The sequence below is a fragment of the Chrysoperla carnea genome, chromosome 3 (genome assembly GCF_905475395.1).
Source record: "Chrysoperla carnea chromosome 3, inChrCarn1.1, whole genome shotgun sequence".
Lineage (NCBI taxonomy): Eukaryota > Metazoa > Arthropoda > Insecta > Neuroptera > Chrysopidae > Chrysoperla > Chrysoperla carnea.
Genome location: NC_058339.1, coordinates 15,614,754 through 15,635,919, shown reverse-complemented (window position 1 = coordinate 15,635,919; position 21,166 = coordinate 15,614,754). Strand labels below are relative to the sequence as shown.

Below are 21,166 nucleotides of genomic sequence, written 5' to 3'. Positions count from 1 at the left end.
TATTATCACATTAATTTTAAAATAATTAAGTAAATTGACATTCGGAATTAAAACTTGCCTGCATTACACACGTGCGGTGCGAAAAATTATAAAAAGAGTATCTGTGAAAATCGGTCTTAGAAAGAATTAGCATTACATCATTCTAACTATCCCATTATTCATGTCGATAATAATAGAATGACTACTTTTGGGCCAATGAGACCCATTTATCTAGGACTAGGACACATGGAATAGATTAGTTAGGTTAAAACCTCAAATTTGTTGCCAGTTTTAAGAAGGGAGAAATTATCATGATTTTACAGATTCTATTCGTCATTATTGAAAAATTTGTCATTTACTCCATGATTCACTATACCTATTCATCATTTAATGTTACATTTACACTAAGCTAAAAGAGGGCAGTTCAGGGAAACATAACAAATCGCAGTCTCATCTAGGAAGTATTGAATTCCCGAAAAGTTAGTAACAAGCTCTGTATCTGGAAGCCTCAACTTTACTTTCCTACTCAGCCTTAACCTTCCTTTGGGGATATAAATCTTAAGTACTTATCGATGCGACATATCGAGCGAGGTCCGATGTCAAAATATCATATTGCAATCAATTGAGGAAATATTATATGTATATAAAATTGGAATTATATTGTTTGTTTTCTATAAATTCGCAAAACATACCTGCAAGGGTATTCCGCTGAGAATACCTGTAAATGATTTTATTAAGGTTGTATGAAAAAATACAATGTGGCATGTTTTGGCCAGCTTTACCATTTTCGAACTGTTTCCAAAACCTTACAATAAATATAAGTATTTTTTATAAATTTGCTCAAATTTTTCATCAATTCTGACTTTTTGAGACACACTATAGATATACAAACATAATATTATTATTATATTTATTTATACTGGAGTTGAGAGTCTCTCTTTCCGTGTGGGGTTTGTAAGTATGGTGGTACAAAGATAATGCAAAACTGTTCGAAGTACATGGACAAATTAAAACATAAATAACGTACAAATATTCTAAAAATTTATAGCCCAGTCATTTGGGGCTTAAATCAAAGCTCTATTGTATTGTTCTGTTTCTGTTTTCTTTATCAATAAGAAAATTTTGAAATTTAATTTCAATATTAGACCCAATTTCTTGGATCAATTATATATGTTTCATGTGAATATACGCAGTTTCGGTTATAACGAAACCTTCATTAGGTAGAGTTCTATCAAAACTAAGTGGCACTGAACAAGAGAGAGTATAGATTCGAGTGCACATACATATACATCATACACTCTCTCTTGCTCGGTGCCACTTTGGTTTGAGTGAACTCTAATTGCGAATATTGTCCCAACAAAACTCTCAAAATAATCAGCGAAAAGGGATCTAAGAAGACACAGGATAACACAATAAGCTTCAGGCCTCTGGGCGAGTCTTATCACTGTCGAACCATCCCTTGAACCTACTTATCTATGTTACTCGCCATCACCTTGACTGTTTATAAAAGCCTATGAATTTGCAACTCAAGTCGAATTTGGTCCGAACCAAATTTTCAAAAATATGGAAAAATTCTAAACCAAATAAAAAGCTTGGTTTATTTTTTAAAAATGTTAACCGTAGTTAGTAATGACTATAATGCAGTATAATTAATCGTTATAATTATTCAAACGACTTCAATGTCAATTTGTTTCCCTGTTTATAATTTTATCAATTTATATTAATACATACATCGTTGAAAAAAGAGGGTAAGGTTTTCCGAAAAAAATTAATAATTATGACAAAAATTAAGGACAATATTTTTCATTTTGTTTGAATTTTCAAATTTTGATTTAAACAGTGTATAGCTAATTAAGGAAAATGAAATAAATCGCTCACTATTTGCTATAACCTGGTGGAATGTTTCTCAGGTTTCAATATGAAATAAATTTTTAATTAAATGAATAAAACAATTAATCTAGGTATTAAGGGTGTATGAGCATGGTAGTGGGGGCACAAATTTAAAAATAGATATTTTCAATTTTGATGATAAATTTATATTATTACTTGACGATATAAGACGAAAAGTAAGAATAAAATTTTTCGATATCTGGCTTAATTTTCAAAATATCGAAAATTTTGTTTAATTATTTAGCTTTCGATATTTCGAAAACCATATCGAAAAATTTTATTCTTATTTTTCGTCTACATTCATGAAGTTATAACAAAATTCATCATCAAAGTTGAAAATAAGATAAAAATAATTTCAACCCTTAATCTACCCTGCTCTTACATCCCTTATATGCACGGTGACACTTAGTTTTTTTCTTTTCTAATTCATTGCTAATATGTTTACTTTCTATTAAAAGTTTTTTTTTAAATTTGTTTCATTCATTCCAAATGAAAATTATCAAAAACTTCCAAAATATGTCGTTTTTTGAGATTCCTCCATAAGAGCCAATGTATTTTATATCGACTTTTAATGACTTTTTTCTTAAAAATTTGCACGGTTACCTAAGCTGAAATTTTAACCACATATTCTTTGAGTAAAAGACTACCTACAAACAAATTTTGAGCCTTTAAATCAAACATTGTTGTCATGCTCATACATCCTTAAAAAATTAATAAATAAGCAACTTTTAACTTGAGTCTGCAAATCAATGTAAAATGAAATTTTTTATCAAATACCATTAAATTTCCTATAGCAAACTGTTTTTTTTATGCTAAACGCACATTTTCAGAATTTTTCTTATCGAATAAAATGAAACCTGTTTTAAAAAGTCAGATAAAATATTTTGAAAGGGTAAATTACAGTTCATTTTATTTTCCAATCTGTCAAAATGAATCATAAAAACTTCAATTTGATTAATATTCATGAGAGAAATTCGAAGATAACAAATGATAAATAACGAATCCATACTTCGTTTATGTTACATCGGATCCTCAAAATTCAAAGGTACTTTATGGTCATTTAGTTGGGTAGAATTTTAAAATAATTTAATAATTTATTGCAAATTGGTTAAATAAAGAAACGAATTTTCGATTTAAAACTTTTTATTTTTTTAAATCACATTTTTGATGTACAAAAAAAATCTATAAGGCAGCAATTTCTTCCTGCACTTTCTTCCATTTATCTAATGGACCATGTTCTGGACGATATTGGACATTGCATCCATCTTGAGCTAAACGTCCATCAGCTTTCAATTGTTCATATTCATCACGGTCGTATTTTGTGAAGCCCCATTTTTTGGATACATAGATCTATAACAAAAAGAAAAAACGTAAATAATGTTTACATACTAAACTTTTTAATGTAAGTATTCATAATTGAAGAAAATTACCTTTTGACGACCTGGGAACTTGAATTTGGCACGACGTAAAGCTTCAATAACAGCGGCCTTGTAACGTTCACTTGAACGTACACTCATGATTGGTTGACCAATGTTTACACGAGCTACTGTTCCTTGTGGTTTTCCAAAAGCTCCTCTCATTCCAGTTTGGAGCCTAATAACAAATGATAATTTAATAATTATGTGATTTAAACAACTTATCTAGAATTTTTAATTATTTTCGCCCTTATATATCTAACAATTAGTTTCTAATAAATCAAAAACTTATCGATAATATTTTCGAGCCAATTTACAATAAATTGTATGAGTAGAGATAACGAAGGCATTAAGGATTTAAAGATTATTTATACGTTAGTTTCTTTATACGAAATTTCGAACGTTTCCTCTAAACTAGTGTATCAGTTTTCATCAATTGTACCTTTCTGTTACCTATCACAAATCAATTTATCACTTTTTTGGTGAATATTTATTGGGAAGTTTTCTACGTTATTAAAACTCAAGAAATTTTGATTGATTGATTAGAGCCTAAATAGCCGAGCGGTCTAAGGCGTTTGTCTTAGAACGTTGGACTATTTAGCCTTAGGTTGCGGGTTCGAATCCAGGCAACGGCAGTGTGAACAATTTATAATTAATGGGAGTGCAGAATTGATCACATTGTCGTCGCTTGTAATTGTAAAAATATGTTTAAAATTGAATAAGTAAAGATTAACTTAACAAATATTGATGTGGATGGCCTCTGTGATAAGACTTATGTCACAAAAACGGGGGTTAAACCCACAATCATTATTGATTGATTTTCTTGGATAAAACTACTTATACTTTCATTTTAAAAGATGCAATTCATTAAACATTACCATTAATTCATTAAACAAAAATTTATAATAATAATTTCGAACTTACCTATCAGCTCCGGCACAGGACAACATCTTGTTAATTCGAATAACATGGAAAGGATGTAATCTCATACGAATGTGGAATTGATCTTTACCACAATTTTTGACAAGGTATTTATTACAGCAAATACGACCAGCTTCTAAAGCTTCTGAACTAAGTTGTTCATATTCATCTGACACTAAATGTACACATAGTGGGAAATCATCTACGGCTGCTTTCTTTTTACCCAAATCGAAAATACGAATTTTTGGATCTGGTACACCCCGACAAAACCGTGATTTAGGGTATGGTTTGTTTTTACAGTATCTGTAACTAAAAGAGAAAATACGGTTATTGCACAATATTACGAAAAGTCACATGTTATCCAGCGATTATTTTAACACTTGAATCACTAATTTTACAACAAAACAATTTTTAATCATGTTAAAATTTAATTTGAAAATTATATTAAAATTTAATTTGAAAAAACTTTAATTGCAATTGAAATAAAATAGAAATATGTAAAAACATAAAAGAACAGGTACTTACCATCTTGCTGGACGTCGACCCATCTTGGCTGAAATTTATAAATATAATATTTATTAAAGTAATATTAACGTAATTTTATATAATTCGAATATTAATACTAGTTTTTGGAAGAAAATCACACTATTTATACGTAATTTTCGTGATGATTATGGATAAATTTTTTAACCTACCTAATGCCGTTAATAGGACTCAACGAAAAAGATATTTATAAGAATGATATTAGTCAAATATGACACGAAACACAGTTTTACCAACTTTAGTTACTACGTATCTAATACCATCTATCGGTCAGTTTTCCAATCAATTTATTCAAAAATTTTGTTATTTAAATTTTTATTATTTAATTTAATTAAGCATACGTTTTATTTATTCAGAAATAAATATGGAAGAAAACAAAAACCAAAAGGTTCAATTTTGCCCAATTCTTTCAGTTTTCAATCAAATTTTGAATAGATTTTAGGACATAGTTATCATGTATATTTTAATCAAGTTTTAATAGGGATCAAATTGCAAAACGAAGTAGTAACAATTTACTAATTATTACTATTTTTTTAAATAATTATTAATGTATATTTTATATAGCATTTATATTTGATTTGAGCAGAAGTCTCTCTCTATCTCGCTTGCAGTCAAATAATATCTTATTTTTAACTCTAATGTACCGCGAGACTATTTGTCATAATAAATATTGAGTACCAAGTTCTGTGCTAATATAATTATCTCTCTTCAACCAATACTCTAGCCTTTTTGTTCAACAATAAAATTCATTAACTTTACGATATTAATCATTTTGGTTTTTTTTTTTTTTTTTAAACTCATGACAAATATATCATTGATTCAGTTAGTTTTTTGAAAATACCTGAAGGTTAGTTTTTTTCTAGAATTAAAAAACTTTTTAAAGGACCGATTCTTCTATGCCCTCCTTATTAGGTATCCGAACTTTAATTAAATTTATCTCGAGCTAGAGACGTTAATCGAATTTTTATGGCAATTGTATTATAATATCCTTGATATAAAAATTTAGAATATGGGGCACTGTAATGGTGGTTGAAAAGAGTATAAACATCTATCTCCACGGTATAAACAAACAAAAAACCATTATATTCCATAGAATAATATAACCTAAGAATATTATTCCATAGAATAATATTCTTTTAATCCACAAATGGTTTTTGTGTTTTATAAGAAACGGGAATAAACTACATAAAAGGTTCCAGAAATGAAGAATAATTTTTAAATATAATGTTTTTATTATGTATTGTAGTATACACATATTGATAAAATTTGAAAAAATATAATATTATATTAAAAGTAATGAGTAAATAAATTTAAAATAATATTAGATAACCACTGAAATAGATTTAATACATTTGTTTATAAGCTCATTCCATATTTGAACTTTTTGTTTTGTATTCTAGCATATGTTTCATGTTTATTACAAATTTTGATAGTTTTTAGTAAATACCTAACATTATTGCGAATAAATCCAATTTTTATTTAAAAAATAGTTCGATGATTGTGATCCTTATCTGTGGCAAAAAATTGCTAAAATAATTGCTCTGCTCATCTTTACTTTCACAAAGTGCTAACAAACCCTAAGATCTACCCACATTGACCAAAAATTTTACCTGTCAGTAATAAATTTATGAAAAATGAAAAAAAAAAAAAAATTTTACTTTTTAGACAATAACTGCGATATTTTAAGAGCCATATCTCTGTAACTATTTGGCTTAAAAAAACGAGATAAGACTTACTTCATAGAAAATTTTATCTACTTTATAAAAGGTAGTAATAACAATTTTCCAAACTCACACTGGCTGACCTGGGTCTTAGTACAGCAAATATAATTTCTAAAGTGCCAATAACATTAGTTTAAAAAAATTATCTCTTAAGTTTTGTTTTTACTGGGTTCCACTTTCCCCATATATTTAAATTAAAAAATTGGAATATAAATGTTAAGTAAATATAAATTATTGACCTTACAAATATGATTATTTCAATTATTTGCCTCATTTTCCTCGAAGACTCTTCATTTATGAATGCATAATTAGAATTTCGTTTTTTAATAATTTTTCATTATTATAAAATAATAATCTCGATTTTCTTTAAACAATATTTTAAGGAATACAATTGTATATTTTGGGAATGTAAATTAAATTTCATAAAATTGCATAGAAAAAATTAAATATGAACATCAGTATCTGTATCTTGTGAATCATTATTCGGTATAACAGTGAGTAATTGTCGAGTTGAGCTACTACTACTGTAACTATCGCCACTACTCCGAGCACTTAAATGACTCAATGGAGTTCCTGGAAGAGAAGCACCAAGTGGATGTCGTAATGGAGTATTATCTATGGAACATAAACTACTATTGTTTGTAATTGTCGTTGCTGATGGAGGAGCAGTACTAGGACGTTCTTTTTCATTATACAGTGGACTCAATACAGCTGGAGCTGGTTCTTCGGGTGTATAATAATCAGAATCGTCACCATGTTGTTCTTCTCGTGTTGTAAGAGTACCTTCATCTTTTTTCAATGGTTGATTTTTTGTGACTAATAAACAAAAGATTTTTTAAATAAACCAAAACAATGTCATCATATTAAGCGATTGATAATCATTTATGATTTTTTAAAATTAAATATTAAAATTTATTTTTGAAACTAACACTCAAAGCAAGCAGGAAAATAGAATTAAATCAATTTAAAATGAAATTTTCGATATCATGATCACCCGGAAACTTCTCATAATTTTTCACCAATAATAACTAGATTTTAGTTATCTTTCAGTTCTCTTGAAAAGCGTAAGCTTCCAAGAAGAAAATTGTAGAGTGAAATTTGTCACCATCTTCCAGTCTAATAATTGCTAAAAAGTTAATTATTATAAAAAAATTATTTAAAATGTTGTGTTAAGCCTCTAAAAAAATGTAAATTTGTTAATAACAAATCTACAGTTTCCAAAAAATTGAATTCGAAAACCTAATATGTAGCAAAAAACGTGTATTTTAAAATTTTTGCTTACATTTAAACAACTTTTGTTGTTCACATTTTCATTCTAAATCAAGAAAAAAAAGCTTATTTACAATTATCAACACAATTGTTTTTATTTCCACAAAATAATTGATTTAAAAAGCCAGTATAATAATGTATTTTATCCTTTACCATATGAAAAACAGCTTTCTTCAACACATGCACATCAAAATAATTTCAAAGCAATGATCTCAACTAATACTAATAATCTAAGAAATGAAGTCGGATAAAGGTCAAAAGGTTGCAATTCTATGGAACAATATGATTTTTCGTATGAGTGTGTAGAACAAAGTCATGTTGAATAGTGCTTTTACTATGATTTCACAAGCGCTTAGAAATTCACCCAATCAATTTCTGCTGAAAAATTATGAAATTTGAGAAAACGGTCATTAAACTTTATATTTTGCGCTAATATAAGCATTTTTTGTCACTTTTTTCCTAAAACTCATCGTTTTTGAACAACAGGTTATTGAAGAAGAAAAATCCTAATTTTGACGAAAATTTAATATGTTTGAAATTAACCCTCAATGTCTTAATGTGAGCTTTAGATCAAATATTTGATTTGAAACTTATTGGATCTCATATTTTGGAACATTTTAAACAACTTTTGTCGTTAGACTATTTTTCATTGGGTCACTATACCGTTTAAGTAAAAGACTATAGGAGCAAATATGGCACAGTACATTAAAATGTATAAAACAGTAAGTACCTTTTGCCTTTTCATTCAATGAAAAAATTAGCTGAGTCTAACAGGTATGGTTTACATTTTTTTACTCATGGCGCTGACATCTTAGCGTTAAAAGCGTTGTTATGAAACCTTCATTTATATACAGGGTGTCTTTTTTAAGTTGAAAAATTTTGCAATAAAAACGGTTTGTTTTTCTATAAATACTTTCTATTTTTGTTCAAATTGAATGAAGAAACATGCAAAAAGCTATGACATGTAGTGTCTTATAGGGTATTTTTTCTATCAATTACTGTCTAAACTATTCGGTTTACAAAGAAATGTTTCAAGCAAAAAATGTGTGCATTTTTATAAAGATCTACTTTCTAATTTAAAGTGTACTTAGCATAATCATTAAAGTGTCTAATGCTTGCTTTATGAATTAGAGTGTGAATTTAATTGAACCGGAAAACTTAGATTGGATTTAATATCCACAAAAGATGTGTGCCTTTGAAATTAATATTTGTTGTTTGAAGCATTTGCCTCGATTAAACTTATTTTTCGAGTTTCACGCGTCATATGTCAAGTTAAAAAAGCACCCTGTGTAAATGATATTCTATGATTCATGTTTTAGAATTGTAGCCTCTTATATTGGAAGACATTGATAAAATATGCAGGAATAACTCTAATAAATAATAATAATAAAATAAAATATATATAATATTTAATATAATACACAATAACACCAATGATTATTATTTATAAAACATAATATTATATTGTTTGTTTATGTACAAAAATAAAAAAATATATTAAGAAAAACATTTCAATTAGTACCTTTATCAACATATGCACTTGATGATGTAGTAGTCATCGTCATGGTGTTATTATCATCATGTTCAGTATCAGTATCATCAATTGGTTCAATAACAGCTGCCATATGTAATGGTGGTGCTGATGAATTAAATTGTAATCCAATTGAATTGTCCAATAATGGTGACATTTTCTCTCCCTCGCTATCATCATCTTGTACCTTTTATTTAATAATGGAACATAAATAAATGAATATGTAAAAGAATTCATTTAGGATGAACTGTGATATACAAAGTCTTATTTTATTTTTGAAGTAGTATGGCAGCATCATGGGTCACAGTTAACTACTATTTTTTTAAAAATTTATTCAAAAGGTCATAGTTTTCCTACATTAAAAAGGAAACATTTAGATTTGCACCCTTTAAGAGATATAATTAATGAAAATTATGCAAAAATACGCGGGATCTTACGATTTCTCTTGTTCAATTTTACCGTAAATGGTTTGTATATGTAAAATTGGCATTGACAACATCCTAAAGTTTCATTAACTTCCGACATATATCATTTTAGGATTGATTTAATACTGAATTTGGAGAAAAAGTTTCGAACAAAAATTATATGTATTCACCTAGATTCTCAGTTCTCCATTAAATAGTAACCTGTCTCTTGAAAGGAAGAATTCTTTATGATCACGATAATTCTTGATAGCCATAATGAAGTTACAAGATTCTACGAGGTTATTGGTGACACAGAACGTATAAAGATTCTCTTTAAAAAAGAAGAAATGGAAGCAGAGTCCAGTCAGAAGACTCGCTAATCTGAATTGTACTTACATAAATGATTTAAGTCGAGTTTGACAGTAACTGTGAATAAAAGAATGAAAAATGATAAATACTTACATCCTCTTTTTCCAAATTTGTTTTTTCATTAACTAAACGAAGTGAATCTCGTGGTCTTGTACATTTATTTGATCTAGAATTTTGATTTCGTGTATCAGTCAATTTATTGTTGGATTGTGATTTTTGGGGTGCAAGCAATGGTGAATGAGATGTTTCTTTATTATCTTCATCGCGTTGCATTAACACTGACATTCGAAACTATAAATGAAAATTATCATCATTTTAATATAATTTTTTGTAAATAAATTATCTAAAATACCTCTGGTGTTTGGCTGGATCCAGATCGTTCACGATTTTGTTTTAGTTCCGAATCTTTTGGACTACCTTTTATTGAAGTACGATCCAAATTTGATCTAAAAAATTAGTAACTTAGATTACATTTTCAAAATTTTATGCCCCGTCAGGAGAAGGATATATTTTTAACACAAACCGGCATTCTACTTTTTCATAATCTTCGATAACACCTCTCAAAATCCAAAAGAAGTTAATATAATAATCTTACCGATTAAGAATTTCAGCTGCTTGAATTGACGATTCATTTTCAGGAGTTTCAATTAGTTCACAGGGTGCAGATGGTGGTTGTCTTGGAACACATGGCCCATTTAAAGCTTCAATTAAAGATACGGCTTCATAACCTGCAGGAATATTGGCACAACTACCCTAATAAACAAAATAAATGATAAAATGAATTAGTTAACAATACCGGTAGGTATATGGAGATGAAGAAAAAAAATCGAAATGGAATTTGAATTACGAATTGGTATCTTTGTCCACGGTATTTTTTTAAAATGATACAAATAAAATTTATTAGAATGATTTATAGTTAACTTACATCTGGTGGACTTGCTGGAGCTTGAATAATACTCATACTCTTTTGAAGTGCACGAATTTGTAACAATGCTCTAAATGGGGCTCGACAAATTGGACAACTGCTTGCTTGATAACGCAATGCATCAGCACAAGAATTACACAAACATAAATGACGACACGGCAATATTAGAGTATCGCGAACATCACACATACATATTACACATTCAGATCCATTATCCTCCATTTCATCATCGCAATTATTCTGCAAAAAAAATATGTATGTGAGGTATAATTTATTTACGTAAATCAATTATTTACGAACCACAATCCACGGCTTAATTGCAAGCGTATGCAAAACAAAAAGTGAAATGAGTGTTAAATTTTAAATGTTTAACATGACGAATTTCGCATGGGCCTGTCTTAGCGTCTATAATAGTGAATATATTTTTTAAATATACCTTAGTATCCATATTTTTATTCTCTATCCCGTAAATTTCTTGTAACAAATAACATAATCCATCGACAAACAACTTTTGTTTTAAACCTTTCAAAACATATGAACCATCTGTGTGTTTTTCCACTACTGCAATTGTAGTATGAGATTGTTTTGGTTCTAAAAGAAAACAATAAATTTTATTCCTTGTTGAAAATTATTGATGAAAGTTAAGTTTTTTAACTTAAGAAAATTAAATTACCATCAGATCCTTCTTCAGCAACACAATGAATAGCGATGGGAATAATTTCTTTATCTGGATTGTAAAGAAGCTCATCTTCTGTATATTTTGTTGGATTGAATACATGCATTGGTTGACAAAATTGTTGATTAGCGCCTCGTTTATAGTGGAATGTTTCTGAGCTCATATAAGGATCTCTGGGTGTATAACTATAAATGAAAATAAAAAGCGTTTGTAATTAATTGATTAGGACTTTTCGTTCTTTTTACCAATAATAGGGTATTATCGTCAAAAATAAATCATGAAATTTGAAAAAAGTTAAAATTTATGTAAAAATTTACTTAAATGTTCTGATTTCGAGTCATAAAAGCACATTTTTCTTGTAAAATATTAAAATTAAAAATCGAAATTTTTAAACTGTATATCAAGTGACCTAAAACGCGGGTAAGCCCTGCTGTGATGTCATAGCGGTATGAGTCATAGACCATCAGTTAGTTCAGTGTAGACAGCTGGGTATAATATATACGTAGATAATAAGTATTAATATTTATAATAATCAGATGTCTATGAATACATCTGTCAAAATTATTTGTGTTATTTCGTATAGTGATACCCATATTACGTCATCAAATTGGATGCCCGCGTTTTTGAAAGTTTAAAAAAGGTTTAAAATTTAATTTAAGTTTTTGGCAAGAAAGGGTGTGTATTTTTCCGAAATAAATCTTTGGTGCCTTTTTATTAGCAAAATCAACATTTTAAAGTACTTTTTCAAAAATAGTGGAATACCCTATTGTTAATTTTGGTCTTTTGTAAAATATTTACACATTTCAGAAAAATAACGGGTTTGGAAACACATGATAAAGTTGCAAAAAAACTGCAAAACATAATTATATCAAAGATTTATGCTGTTAATCAAATTAGATCAATTAAACAAACTGTCAATCCTTATTTTGGGTCAGTTAGCTACCATACGTTATAAGATTCCACTAGTTAACCATCCAAAATTATGAAATATCAAACGATTCCTAAATTTTCTTTGCATACATGATTGAAATATATATTTATACTCACACTAATCCATTTGGAGTGACTTCTTCCGAACAAAAATAATGTATTGTAATTGCGCATCGAGCATCACAATCAAAAATGAATTCAATATTAAATAATACTCCTTTCGTGGTTTCAACATCACCTTGCAATCCAACAGCTGATATTTTACCAATATCGGACGGAGCTCGAACAAATCTTAAAGATTCTTTGCGAATATTTACCAGACTTTTTAATGTTTTAGTAGGTTCATTGCCTTGGGGTTGTTGATATGGGAAAGGTGTAGGTCGACTTCCCAAAAAGTTTAAATCTGCATTTTCACCAAATAAGTAAGCTTCTGGTTGAGGTGTGTCAAATTTTTCTTCGCCCATGATAAAATGACTCCCGAAATAGTTTCCTGTATTTATTAAATTAAGTTAGTTATACATAATATTCTCGATTACTTTCAATTTACTTACCAGATCTAGGTGGATATTTGTAGGCATGATTTGATACATTATCTGCTTCATTATCTGCACCAGCATTTTGACGACTTGTCAACGCACCCATTGGTACAATTTCGATAACTTTAACCAATTAATTTTATGTACAAACTTACAATAAACTAATTTTCACAATAAATTACGATTCACAATTAATATAGATATTTACATGTCAGTTGTCATAACATGTCTAATAATCTTGTATTTATCCTGTCTGTATAATGTTCTCGAATATGTCAGTAAATCATGAACTCGCTAGTCTGATATTGGACTGTAACCATAGATCTATAAATATAATAGATGCTAATTGTAGTATGTAGTTAAATTAAAGGATTTGGTTAGCAGAGATTTCACTAACTGAGGAGTATTTGAAGATTTCATTTGTGCTTTATTCAGCTCTTAGCAAAGGTCATCATTTTCTCAAAGTTCAGTCAGGTTTAGTCTTTCTAGACCATTTAGAAAACATCGTCATCGTTTCTTTCATCCTCATCGAATGGACATATGTACCACCTTTGACACTATGCATCTAATATTCTAATTGCAGCATGGTTATCTGAATAAAGATAATATGATCGATGTTAAGCAGAAAAGCTCTTTTTGGCCGACCGCAAAGGTGAATGCGCATTGTTATTTTGTACAAGCCCAATATTGTTGGTAGATTGGTTCCTAATTCGTTTTAATGAGTCGTTGAACGCACCCTTATCTTAGGTAGCCATTAGTTCTTATTTCTTAATTATTTTAAAAATACAAAATATTGATGAATAATTGATAAATTTGTTGATTCAATTTGTTAAATTTTAAGAGTTTCGAATAAATTTTATATAATATGCTTAAATTATATCTTCTCTCATAATTTTATTTTAGAAACTGCAGGGAACTTAACATTGTTTCCTTTATTCGTTAATATTTATAAGAAAAAGATGTTACAATGGAGGTTTCCGAATCCAATGAGCTCAATAATAGAAACACTACCCAAATAAATATTGAAGAATTAGATTTTGAAATATTGCCCGTTATTTACGAAATCATTCGCAGGTATTTATAAAATATTTTGAGTTTATTGTCTATAGTTGAAATGACGTATATTTGATATATTTTTGGATAACCTATTTCGTAATTATTGTAGTGTAGAAAGAGATCCTCACGATAACGCAGCAAAAGCACGGGAATCGCAAGATTGTTCACAAAAAGTATTAGAATTGCAAAAGAAACTTGATCAAGCGAGAGCACAGGTAAATTACCAGTGTTTTTTTAGTTATATAGTCTTAAGAATTGTGTTAATCGATCTTTCAAAATAATAAAACTTTCCTTTCTTTCTTTTAAAAATTTTCAAAATTAATTGATATTTGTTCTTTGTATTGTTATTTTTAAAAGCATCTATAGAAATAAAATGAAAATAAATATATTTTTTCGAAATCTTTCTCTGTATCGAAGCCTGTTTGTGCAAGAGTTTTATCATTTACTTGACCATTTTTCTTGTTCACCTAGTTATAAATTTAGTTTAATTTAGACGTAAACCAGCACAATCTACATATTATTCCGAGTTTTTATATAAATAATGCCCTTTTACGGATTCTGTTTCGAGATTCTTAACCAATTTGTACACAGACAAAGAAGAAAATTGGATACTTGCGAAATTAAACTTTAAAAAGAATATATTAATAAAACTTTACCAACACTGCTTAGAACTACTTTTACGCATACATCTAAAAAGCATTTTCTAAATAATATAAATAATTAAAAAATCAAAAACCCGACTGCGTTAAATACAATCTGAAAGAAACAAGTCCGGTAGTTTATATAGTAAACTCAGCCATAAAAAAATCGGAAAATAATATAAACACATCTAAAACGACTAAATTACACTAATTAGTTAATGAACAGGGCACAATGAAAACGGCCAAAATACTTAAATAATGTCACTATTCAAATAATCCACAAAATGTTAATTAAGACAATCAATTGAGAATACACACAAAGAAATTTAACGAATTTTAATGACAAGCAAACGAATTTTGAAAGACGTATTGTTTATTTATTTAAAAATATATAAAATATTGTTTCCCCAACAACCATTGAAATGGATAAATTATTATCAAAACTAATAGATGGCCCTACACGAATATAACGTGTAGAGGAAGTACCTGGAGAAAGACACCTTTAGAGAACCAAAATAGTAAAATTTTTACAGGGAGTTGCAGATCTGTTTTAAATTAAAAACTATTAGTACAAGATCCGAATTAGGGTCGACCTTCACCCATCTGTTTACCGAATGAAAGTTATTTTTTATGAAATGTAAAATATTAACAAATATTCCTGTAACGGGTTGCCTTTAAAAATATGGTCCAGACCATTTTTAATATAAATATCAAAACTTGGAAAGCTTGTAAACATTATTTTTGACCAATATTTTGTGGCCAATCATATGCCACCGTAATTGTAACAAAATTATCTTTATTTAGATATGCGAGTCAATGAATTAACAGATGCACGTAATTACTATTTTCAACTTGTATAAATGCGATAATAGTGAACGAAAAAAGGCAGACAACATAGCTGCTGCATATTCTTTATGGCTTTTACTTTCGAGTAGATCAAAATTCGTAAGATATGCAAGTCAGTGAAAAATTTCTAAAAATTTTACTCTTGATATTTTCACTAAAAGTAGTCTGGACCACATTTTTTTAGGCAACCCATTGCAGGGATATTTGTTAACATTTTATATTTCATAAAAAGTAACTTTCATCCGGTAAACAGATGGGTGAAGGTCGATCCTAATTGGGATCTTAGACTATATAGTCTGTGGATTATATTCCTAAGCATACGAAATTTACCAAAACCATGTTACCATGGTTTTTATTTTAAAAATATTAAAATTAATTACCTATTCTAAATATTTTATAGATACGACGTTTGCCTGGTATTGAATTTAGCCGTGAACAACAATTACAAAGATTGGAAGCATTAAAAACTCAACTACGTTTAAAACAAGAATTATTACAAAAGTATCGTCACATGTGTTCATTAGATTCAATTAAAGCATAAAATTAATATGGTGTTTCGTTTTATATTTCGATATTTGTCAAACAATGAGAAGTTGATTGAACGATTAAGTGAATCGTATCCAATTCGGCGAGCTGCACAAATAACTGTGGAGTTTATGAATAGAGGAAAACAGATTACTGAAACAGAAACCGTGAAAAAAATCTCGAAATTCGATATAAAATCATTTTTACAAAGACTTTCTAGCAATGTTAAAGAAGAAATTCAAGATGCAAAAGATAAATTTAAAAAATAATAATTGATCACATAAAATTTATCTCAATATTTAAATTCTGTATTAAATTTTAAAATAAAATTAATGTAGCATTTAAACAATTTTCTATAATGGCGAGAGATACTTCAGTGATTTTCATTGGTAATGACGATTACTCTAGTAATCGTAAAAATAAATATTTAAAATTATTTTGGGTAAATCCAAGAGAGTTACCGTATCGAATTTTAGGATCGTTTGTCCCACCGATAGCAGGAAGTAAATATTGTAAAATTTATGTTGATCTCTTAGGTCCATCATTAGCATTATTATTTATGGCTGCAATATTACATTATGGCCATTCATCGAAAGTTTCGTACGCAGCTTCTCAAGTATCGCCTACTGAAACTTTATTAATTTATTCAATTGTAATGCCTATATTATGTTATGCAGTTAGCCGAATCGGTAAATCGAAAAATACATTTTTAGAAACAGTCTCGTTAATTGGTTACAGTTTATTTGGACATGTTCTAACATTGAGTGTTTCGTTGCTGTTGTATCAAGAGAAAAGTAATGTGTTTTTCTTTGTTTGTTTTTTGATATTTGGTGGATTGAGTGCACTTCGAATTGCTTTGGTATTTCTTATGTCGATACCACTTCCTGCTGCACGATTGATTGTTTGCAGTTTAATTGCTACATTACACTTACTATTTCTCATATTTATACATTTTACGTATATGCATAAAACGTTTATATATGGAATAGCTGGAAATTCTGTTGCAAAACATAAACATCTTTAGTTTCAAAACGTTCTTTTGTTAGTTACGGAATTTTAACGCTAATATTTCAACGCCACGAGTAAAAAATGTAAACCATACCTGTTAGACTCCACTGATTTTTCCATTGAAAGAAAAGACAAAAGAGAAAGTTCCGTTTATCTGGAACTGTTAAAACATTTAAATGGCCATCCTGTATAAAGAATTTAAATCATGACGTTAATATTGCGCTAACTTGTAGTTGTTAAGGCAGTATAAATTTTTGATAATTATTATAAATAGAAATGAAGTTTTCACTCCGGAATGTTATATTACTAAGTGTTAACTAACTGCATAATGCATTTTCAGCAGGCGATCCATTTTGTACGTACACCCTATATAAAATTTCCGGTATACCAAATTTTCATGTATTCATTTTGAGGCTTTTATTTATATTGAAATAAATAGTATTGAGTGAATTGAGTGAATTATTCGACAGAATGAATTTCTTTAACGTTTTTTATTTAGAAATGTAAAAAATGATTTGTCAAATTTAAAATATATTTTAAAAATGGTTGAAATATTAATTGTTAATGATTTAAATATTAAGTTGAAAATGTAGTTAATTATTGTATTATTCAAACCAATCGAACTGAATAAAAATTTCTACAATGAATGTTTTTTATTTACTCAGTATTGTGACACAGGACTCTACCTATTACAGCTTGGTTAATTTGGATCACAAATTGGAAAAGTATGACCCAAATTAAGTAGGATTACATACTTAGTTTCTCAAAATTGGATAAAATTTGGATGTGATAGAGCAAACTTAAATTTTCTGGATTCTGATGACGTCAATAAGTTAAAAAATTCTATTTTTTTTGATAACACAGGCAAATTTAATCCGATGTTGTTGGAATTTTTTTGATATCCACTAATTTTGGGTCATTCTTTTCAACTGTGTTGTCAGTTTTTCGCTAGCTATCACTTTTGTGCTTCATTCCGGGACTAGGTCTCCACATTCTTGAAACCTGTTAGAGCTAAGTTAATTTTGATCACAAATTAGAAAAGTACGACCCAAATTAAGTAGGATTACATACTTGGTTTATAAAAATTGGATAAAATTTGGATGTGATAGAGCAAAATTTAATTTTTTTATTCTGATGACGTCATAAAGTAAAAAAATTATTTTTTTGGATAACATAGGCAGTTTTTCGCTCGCTATCTCTTTACTATCTCTTATGTGCTTCATTCCGGGACCAGGACTGCACATTCTTGAAATTTAATAGAGCTAGATAAATTTTGATCACAAATTTGAAAAATATGACCAAAATTAATGTACCCTCGTTACGGTTCTGATGATAAAATATTAGAGTACAACCACGCTCGACAAAGTAATAATTTTTATTTAAACCGCGTAATTTCATATTTCCATCATGTCACCAAATAGGCTCTGTAAATTACTGACACCTACAGGATTTTTTATTTAAATAATCTGAAGTACCGCATGACATATGTCAAAATTGAAATAAACAACTATTTTGTGATAAGAAGAACATCATCTTACAAAAGATTAGTCTGCATTTATTGATAAGTCGAGAACAATTGTTCTTTGTTTGCTTAAAAATGGTAATAAAACATCATACAGAAAATTATGAAGATTTTTGTACATTTATGGACAAATTTGATCCAAAAGGACAAGTGGTACATATTTTATTTGAAGGGGCAGTCGACCCGGTGACTAAACAAAGTTGGTGCTCTGATTGTGTGGAAGGTATGTTAAAAAAGTTTTATTAAATTGTTATTGGCCTGTCTCCAGACCAAATCTAATTATTTATCTGATTTTCAAATATTTGTACATGGTAGTAAACCCCGTAAATTCTAATGAAAAACACGTGTACTTTTAATTTGTTTTAGCTGACCCAATCATAGAATCCCATTTATCATTGTTGCCAGAAAATTCTCATTTTATAATTTCTATTGTTGGAGATAGACCAACGTAAGTAAATTTTTAATAGCTTAAGAATTTTAATTATATGTTGAGAATTCTCAGTATAAGACTTAATTAATATTTTAATGATTGTTGCTTCCAGTTGGAAAGATGCTAAAAATCCATTTCGTACTGATAAGCGGTTTAAGTTGATGGTTATACCAACTTTAATTAGATGGAAATCACCACATAGATTAGAAGGTGAACAATTAGCAAATCCTGATTTGGTGGAAATGATGTTTACTGATGACATCGAAGATAGTGCTGATTTTAAAAATGTGAAAGTCGATGTTCAGACTCCTATTCCCACTGCTGTAAGTATATACCATTGTGCCGAGCTTTGTTAGTTTGCAATAAATATAATACGAAAACTTTTGATTACTTAACCCAACGTCATTTTGGCGACCATACAGACAGCCGTTGTGGTCCCGGCTATATTTTACCTATTATCTAAGGTGACTTTCAAGCATCGAAAGACCGTTACGTGGCCATTGTTCTTCACATCCGTTAACATATTCTACTGTAGCAGACGCAGCGACACTAAATACAATACGTTCGTAAAACTGTGAACTTAAAAAAGAAAAGGGAAGGGTAAAGATCGGAATTTAAAAAATAGTTTGCACTTTTCCATCAAGGTGCTTATTGAATCTATCGTGAAGGAGTTTATTAATCTCAAATATTGTTTAAACAATTTTAGATCAATTCGAATAATGTCGTTCTATTTACCTAGGTCTACTATTTACCTCAAGAAAATTTGCCTGGTTCTTTTAGTCAGAAAGGAAGTAAAATAGACCTTTCCCGTGAAAAAGATTGATAGTGTCGAACTATGCAATAGGAAAAAAAACTAAATCGTTCACACTATAAAAATACGAAGTTGAACGTCATAAACAAAGAGCATAGGATAGAGGAGAAGCAGCCCATATGAGCTAATGTAAAATCGTAGTATACGAGTTTCAGCGCCTCTACCGAGTCAGGCTTTCAAACTTAATAGTTAATAGTCACCCCCGCAAAGTAGTTAAACTTAATAGCCATACCCGCAAAGGCCGACAAACTTAATAGTTGATCGCCTCAGACTCCAGATGTCACTTATAATTATACTTCTGCTTCTTGTCTATCCTATAGTCTTTGGTCATAAACATAAGAAAAATTTGTGTATTAGTTAATTATTTTTGTATAATAATAAATTGTTTTCCTTTTTAATATTTAAGAGTCAATAATTGTGGAAAATGATGGTGAGTCAGGGTCATTGCTTCCATAAGATTGTAATGTAGGTCTACAATGAAACATTTTTTGGAGTCAACATTTTAAAAAAATTCATGAATACGTATTTTAAATATATTTTCTAAAAAAGACAGCATATAAAAAAATTCATGAATTTAATTCATATTTTAAATATAAATATTTTTTAAATTATATCGATTATTCTTTTGAAAATATTTCCCTACTTTTAAAACCAATCCAAATCCTGCTTTTGTAAATTATATATACAGTGCGTTTGATACATCTCTGATTGTGAGTATGAGAGAGTTCGTACGTACATAAAATGTGTATAAGAAAGATATACTATTATATGTTTGTGAATTAGAAGTCTTTGAAGTATGGGACTGACCTAGACGTAAAAAAATAATGTTATATCGTTTAAAATCACCTTGGGAAGGGGGGTTATTGTTATCCAGTATCATGGGAATGAGGCATAGTAATAAAAACGTCATTTATAATTTAACAATATTTATTTTTATGGTAACAAGTACATATAAGCAATATCTAAAAAATATTGAATTTGATTTTGATTTGGAAACATAATTTTGAGTCTACGCAATATTTAAAAAATATTGATTTTGATTTGGAAACAGAATTTTGAGTCATTTAATAGTAGTTAAACTATTATTAATTTTAAATAAAACAGATTGGAAAAATTGACAGGGACTCGAACATTGGATTGAAATAAAAATTAATCAGTCTCAATTAATATTATTACCATTGGAATTAGTTAGCATCAGTCAATTACTCTGTTTTCTTT

General features: G+C 28.8%; 6 protein-coding genes across 8 annotated transcripts; 4 read left to right on the top strand and 2 right to left on the bottom strand.

Moving 5' to 3' along the window:
• Positions 1-2,998: 2,998 nt before the first annotated feature.
• LOC123296890 (60S ribosomal protein L10) lies at positions 2,999-5,026 on the bottom strand. The gene is made up of 5 exons (XM_044878587.1): positions 4,901-5,026; positions 4,731-4,758; positions 4,209-4,514; positions 3,300-3,462; positions 2,999-3,219 (listed from the first exon to the last, which is right to left on the bottom strand). Exons 2-5 carry the CDS (start codon positions 4,751-4,753, stop codon positions 3,052-3,054), a joined length of 660 nt encoding a protein of 219 aa, XP_044734522.1. The 5' UTR covers positions 4,754-4,758; positions 4,901-5,026; the 3' UTR covers positions 2,999-3,051.
• Positions 5,027-6,874: 1,848 nt separating this feature from the next.
• On the bottom strand, positions 6,875-13,374 carry LOC123294634 (probable E3 ubiquitin-protein ligase MGRN1). 2 transcript variants are annotated; one of them, XM_044875729.1, is made up of 11 exons: positions 13,125-13,374; positions 12,691-13,063; positions 11,641-11,828; positions 11,404-11,558; positions 11,268-11,279; positions 10,968-11,207; positions 10,638-10,795; positions 10,395-10,488; positions 10,136-10,333; positions 9,261-9,456; positions 6,875-7,285 (listed from the first exon to the last, which is right to left on the bottom strand). In XM_044875729.1, the coding sequence occupies exons 1-11, from the start codon at positions 13,213-13,215 to the stop codon at positions 6,912-6,914; spliced, it is 2,079 nt and encodes a 692-aa protein (XP_044731664.1). In that variant the 5' UTR covers positions 13,216-13,374; the 3' UTR covers positions 6,875-6,911. The 2 variants fall into 2 exon arrangements, with proteins under 2 accessions (XP_044731664.1, XP_044731665.1); XM_044875730.1 differs by lacking the exon at positions 11,268-11,279.
• A 466-nt stretch (positions 13,375-13,840) lies between these two features.
• On the top strand, positions 13,841-16,311 carry LOC123294715 (mediator of RNA polymerase II transcription subunit 9). Its single transcript, XM_044875837.1, has 4 exons — positions 13,841-13,856; positions 14,013-14,183; positions 14,275-14,380; positions 16,053-16,311. The coding sequence occupies exons 2-4, from the start codon at positions 14,077-14,079 to the stop codon at positions 16,191-16,193; spliced, it is 354 nt and encodes a 117-aa protein (XP_044731772.1). The 5' UTR covers positions 13,841-13,856; positions 14,013-14,076; the 3' UTR covers positions 16,194-16,311.
• LOC123294717 (protein NCBP2AS2 homolog) lies at positions 16,201-16,446 on the top strand. Its single transcript, XM_044875838.1, has one exon. The coding sequence runs from the start codon at positions 16,201-16,203 to the stop codon at positions 16,444-16,446; it is 246 nt and encodes an 81-aa protein (XP_044731773.1).
• Positions 16,447-16,535: 89 nt separating this feature from the next.
• Positions 16,536-17,656, top strand: LOC123294714 (protein YIPF3-like). The gene is made up of 2 exons (XM_044875836.1): positions 16,536-17,212; positions 17,326-17,656. The coding sequence occupies exon 1, from the start codon at positions 16,536-16,538 to the stop codon at positions 17,199-17,201; it is 666 nt and encodes a 221-aa protein (XP_044731771.1). The 3' UTR covers positions 17,202-17,212; positions 17,326-17,656.
• A 1,006-nt stretch (positions 17,657-18,662) lies between these two features.
• LOC123295706 (thioredoxin domain-containing protein 17-like) lies at positions 18,663-20,496 on the top strand. 2 transcript variants are annotated; one of them, XM_044877134.1, is made up of 4 exons: positions 18,663-18,930; positions 19,074-19,155; positions 19,250-19,460; positions 20,355-20,496. In XM_044877134.1, exons 1-4 carry the CDS (start codon positions 18,783-18,785, stop codon positions 20,361-20,363), a joined length of 450 nt encoding a protein of 149 aa, XP_044733069.1. In that variant the 5' UTR covers positions 18,663-18,782; the 3' UTR covers positions 20,364-20,496. The 2 variants fall into 2 exon arrangements, with proteins under 2 accessions (XP_044733069.1, XP_044733068.1); XM_044877133.1 differs by lacking the exon at positions 20,355-20,496 and adding an exon at positions 19,877-19,979.
• Positions 20,497-21,166: the final 670 nt, after the last annotated feature.

Bases quoted from the DNA above. Each gene is read 5' to 3' on its own strand.
- LOC123294634 (XM_044875729.1), bottom strand. From the start codon at position 13,215: ATGGGTGCGTTGACAAGTCGTCAAAATGCTGGTGCAGATAATGAAGCA. The intron at 10,796-10,967 runs GTAAGTTAACTA...TTTGTTTATTAG, and splicing joins CTCCAGCAAGTCCACCAGAT to GGTAGTTGTGCCAATATTCC. The intron at 7,286-9,260 runs GTACTAATTGAA...TTTGTTTATTAG, and splicing joins AAGTGCATATGTTGATAAAG to TCACAAAAAATCAACCATTG.
- LOC123295706 (XM_044877133.1), top strand. From the start codon at position 18,783: ATGGTAATAAAACATCATACAGAAAATTATGAAGATTTTTGTACATTT. The intron at 18,931-19,073 runs GTATGTTAAAAA...AATTTGTTTTAG, and splicing joins GTGCTCTGATTGTGTGGAAG to CTGACCCAATCATAGAATCC. The intron at 19,461-19,876 runs GTAAGTATATAC...CTATTTACCTAG, and splicing joins AGACTCCTATTCCCACTGCT to GTCTACTATTTACCTCAAGA.
- LOC123294715 (XM_044875837.1), top strand. From the start codon at position 14,077: ATGGAGGTTTCCGAATCCAATGAGCTCAATAATAGAAACACTACCCAA. The intron at 14,184-14,274 runs GTATTTATAAAA...TAATTATTGTAG, and splicing joins ATTTACGAAATCATTCGCAG to TGTAGAAAGAGATCCTCACG. The intron at 14,381-16,052 runs GTAAATTACCAG...AATATTTTATAG, and splicing joins TTGATCAAGCGAGAGCACAG to ATACGACGTTTGCCTGGTAT.
- LOC123294714 (XM_044875836.1), top strand. From the start codon at position 16,536: ATGGCGAGAGATACTTCAGTGATTTTCATTGGTAATGACGATTACTCT.
- LOC123296890 (XM_044878587.1), bottom strand. From the start codon at position 4,753: ATGGGTCGACGTCCAGCAAGATG. The intron at 3,463-4,208 runs GTAAGTTCGAAA...ATTTGTTATTAG, and splicing joins TCCTGTGCCGGAGCTGATAG to GCTCCAAACTGGAATGAGAG. The intron at 3,220-3,299 runs GTAATTTTCTTC...TTTTTGTTATAG, and splicing joins AGTTCCCAGGTCGTCAAAAG to ATCTATGTATCCAAAAAATG.
- LOC123294717 (XM_044875838.1), top strand. From the start codon at position 16,201: ATGGTGTTTCGTTTTATATTTCGATATTTGTCAAACAATGAGAAGTTG.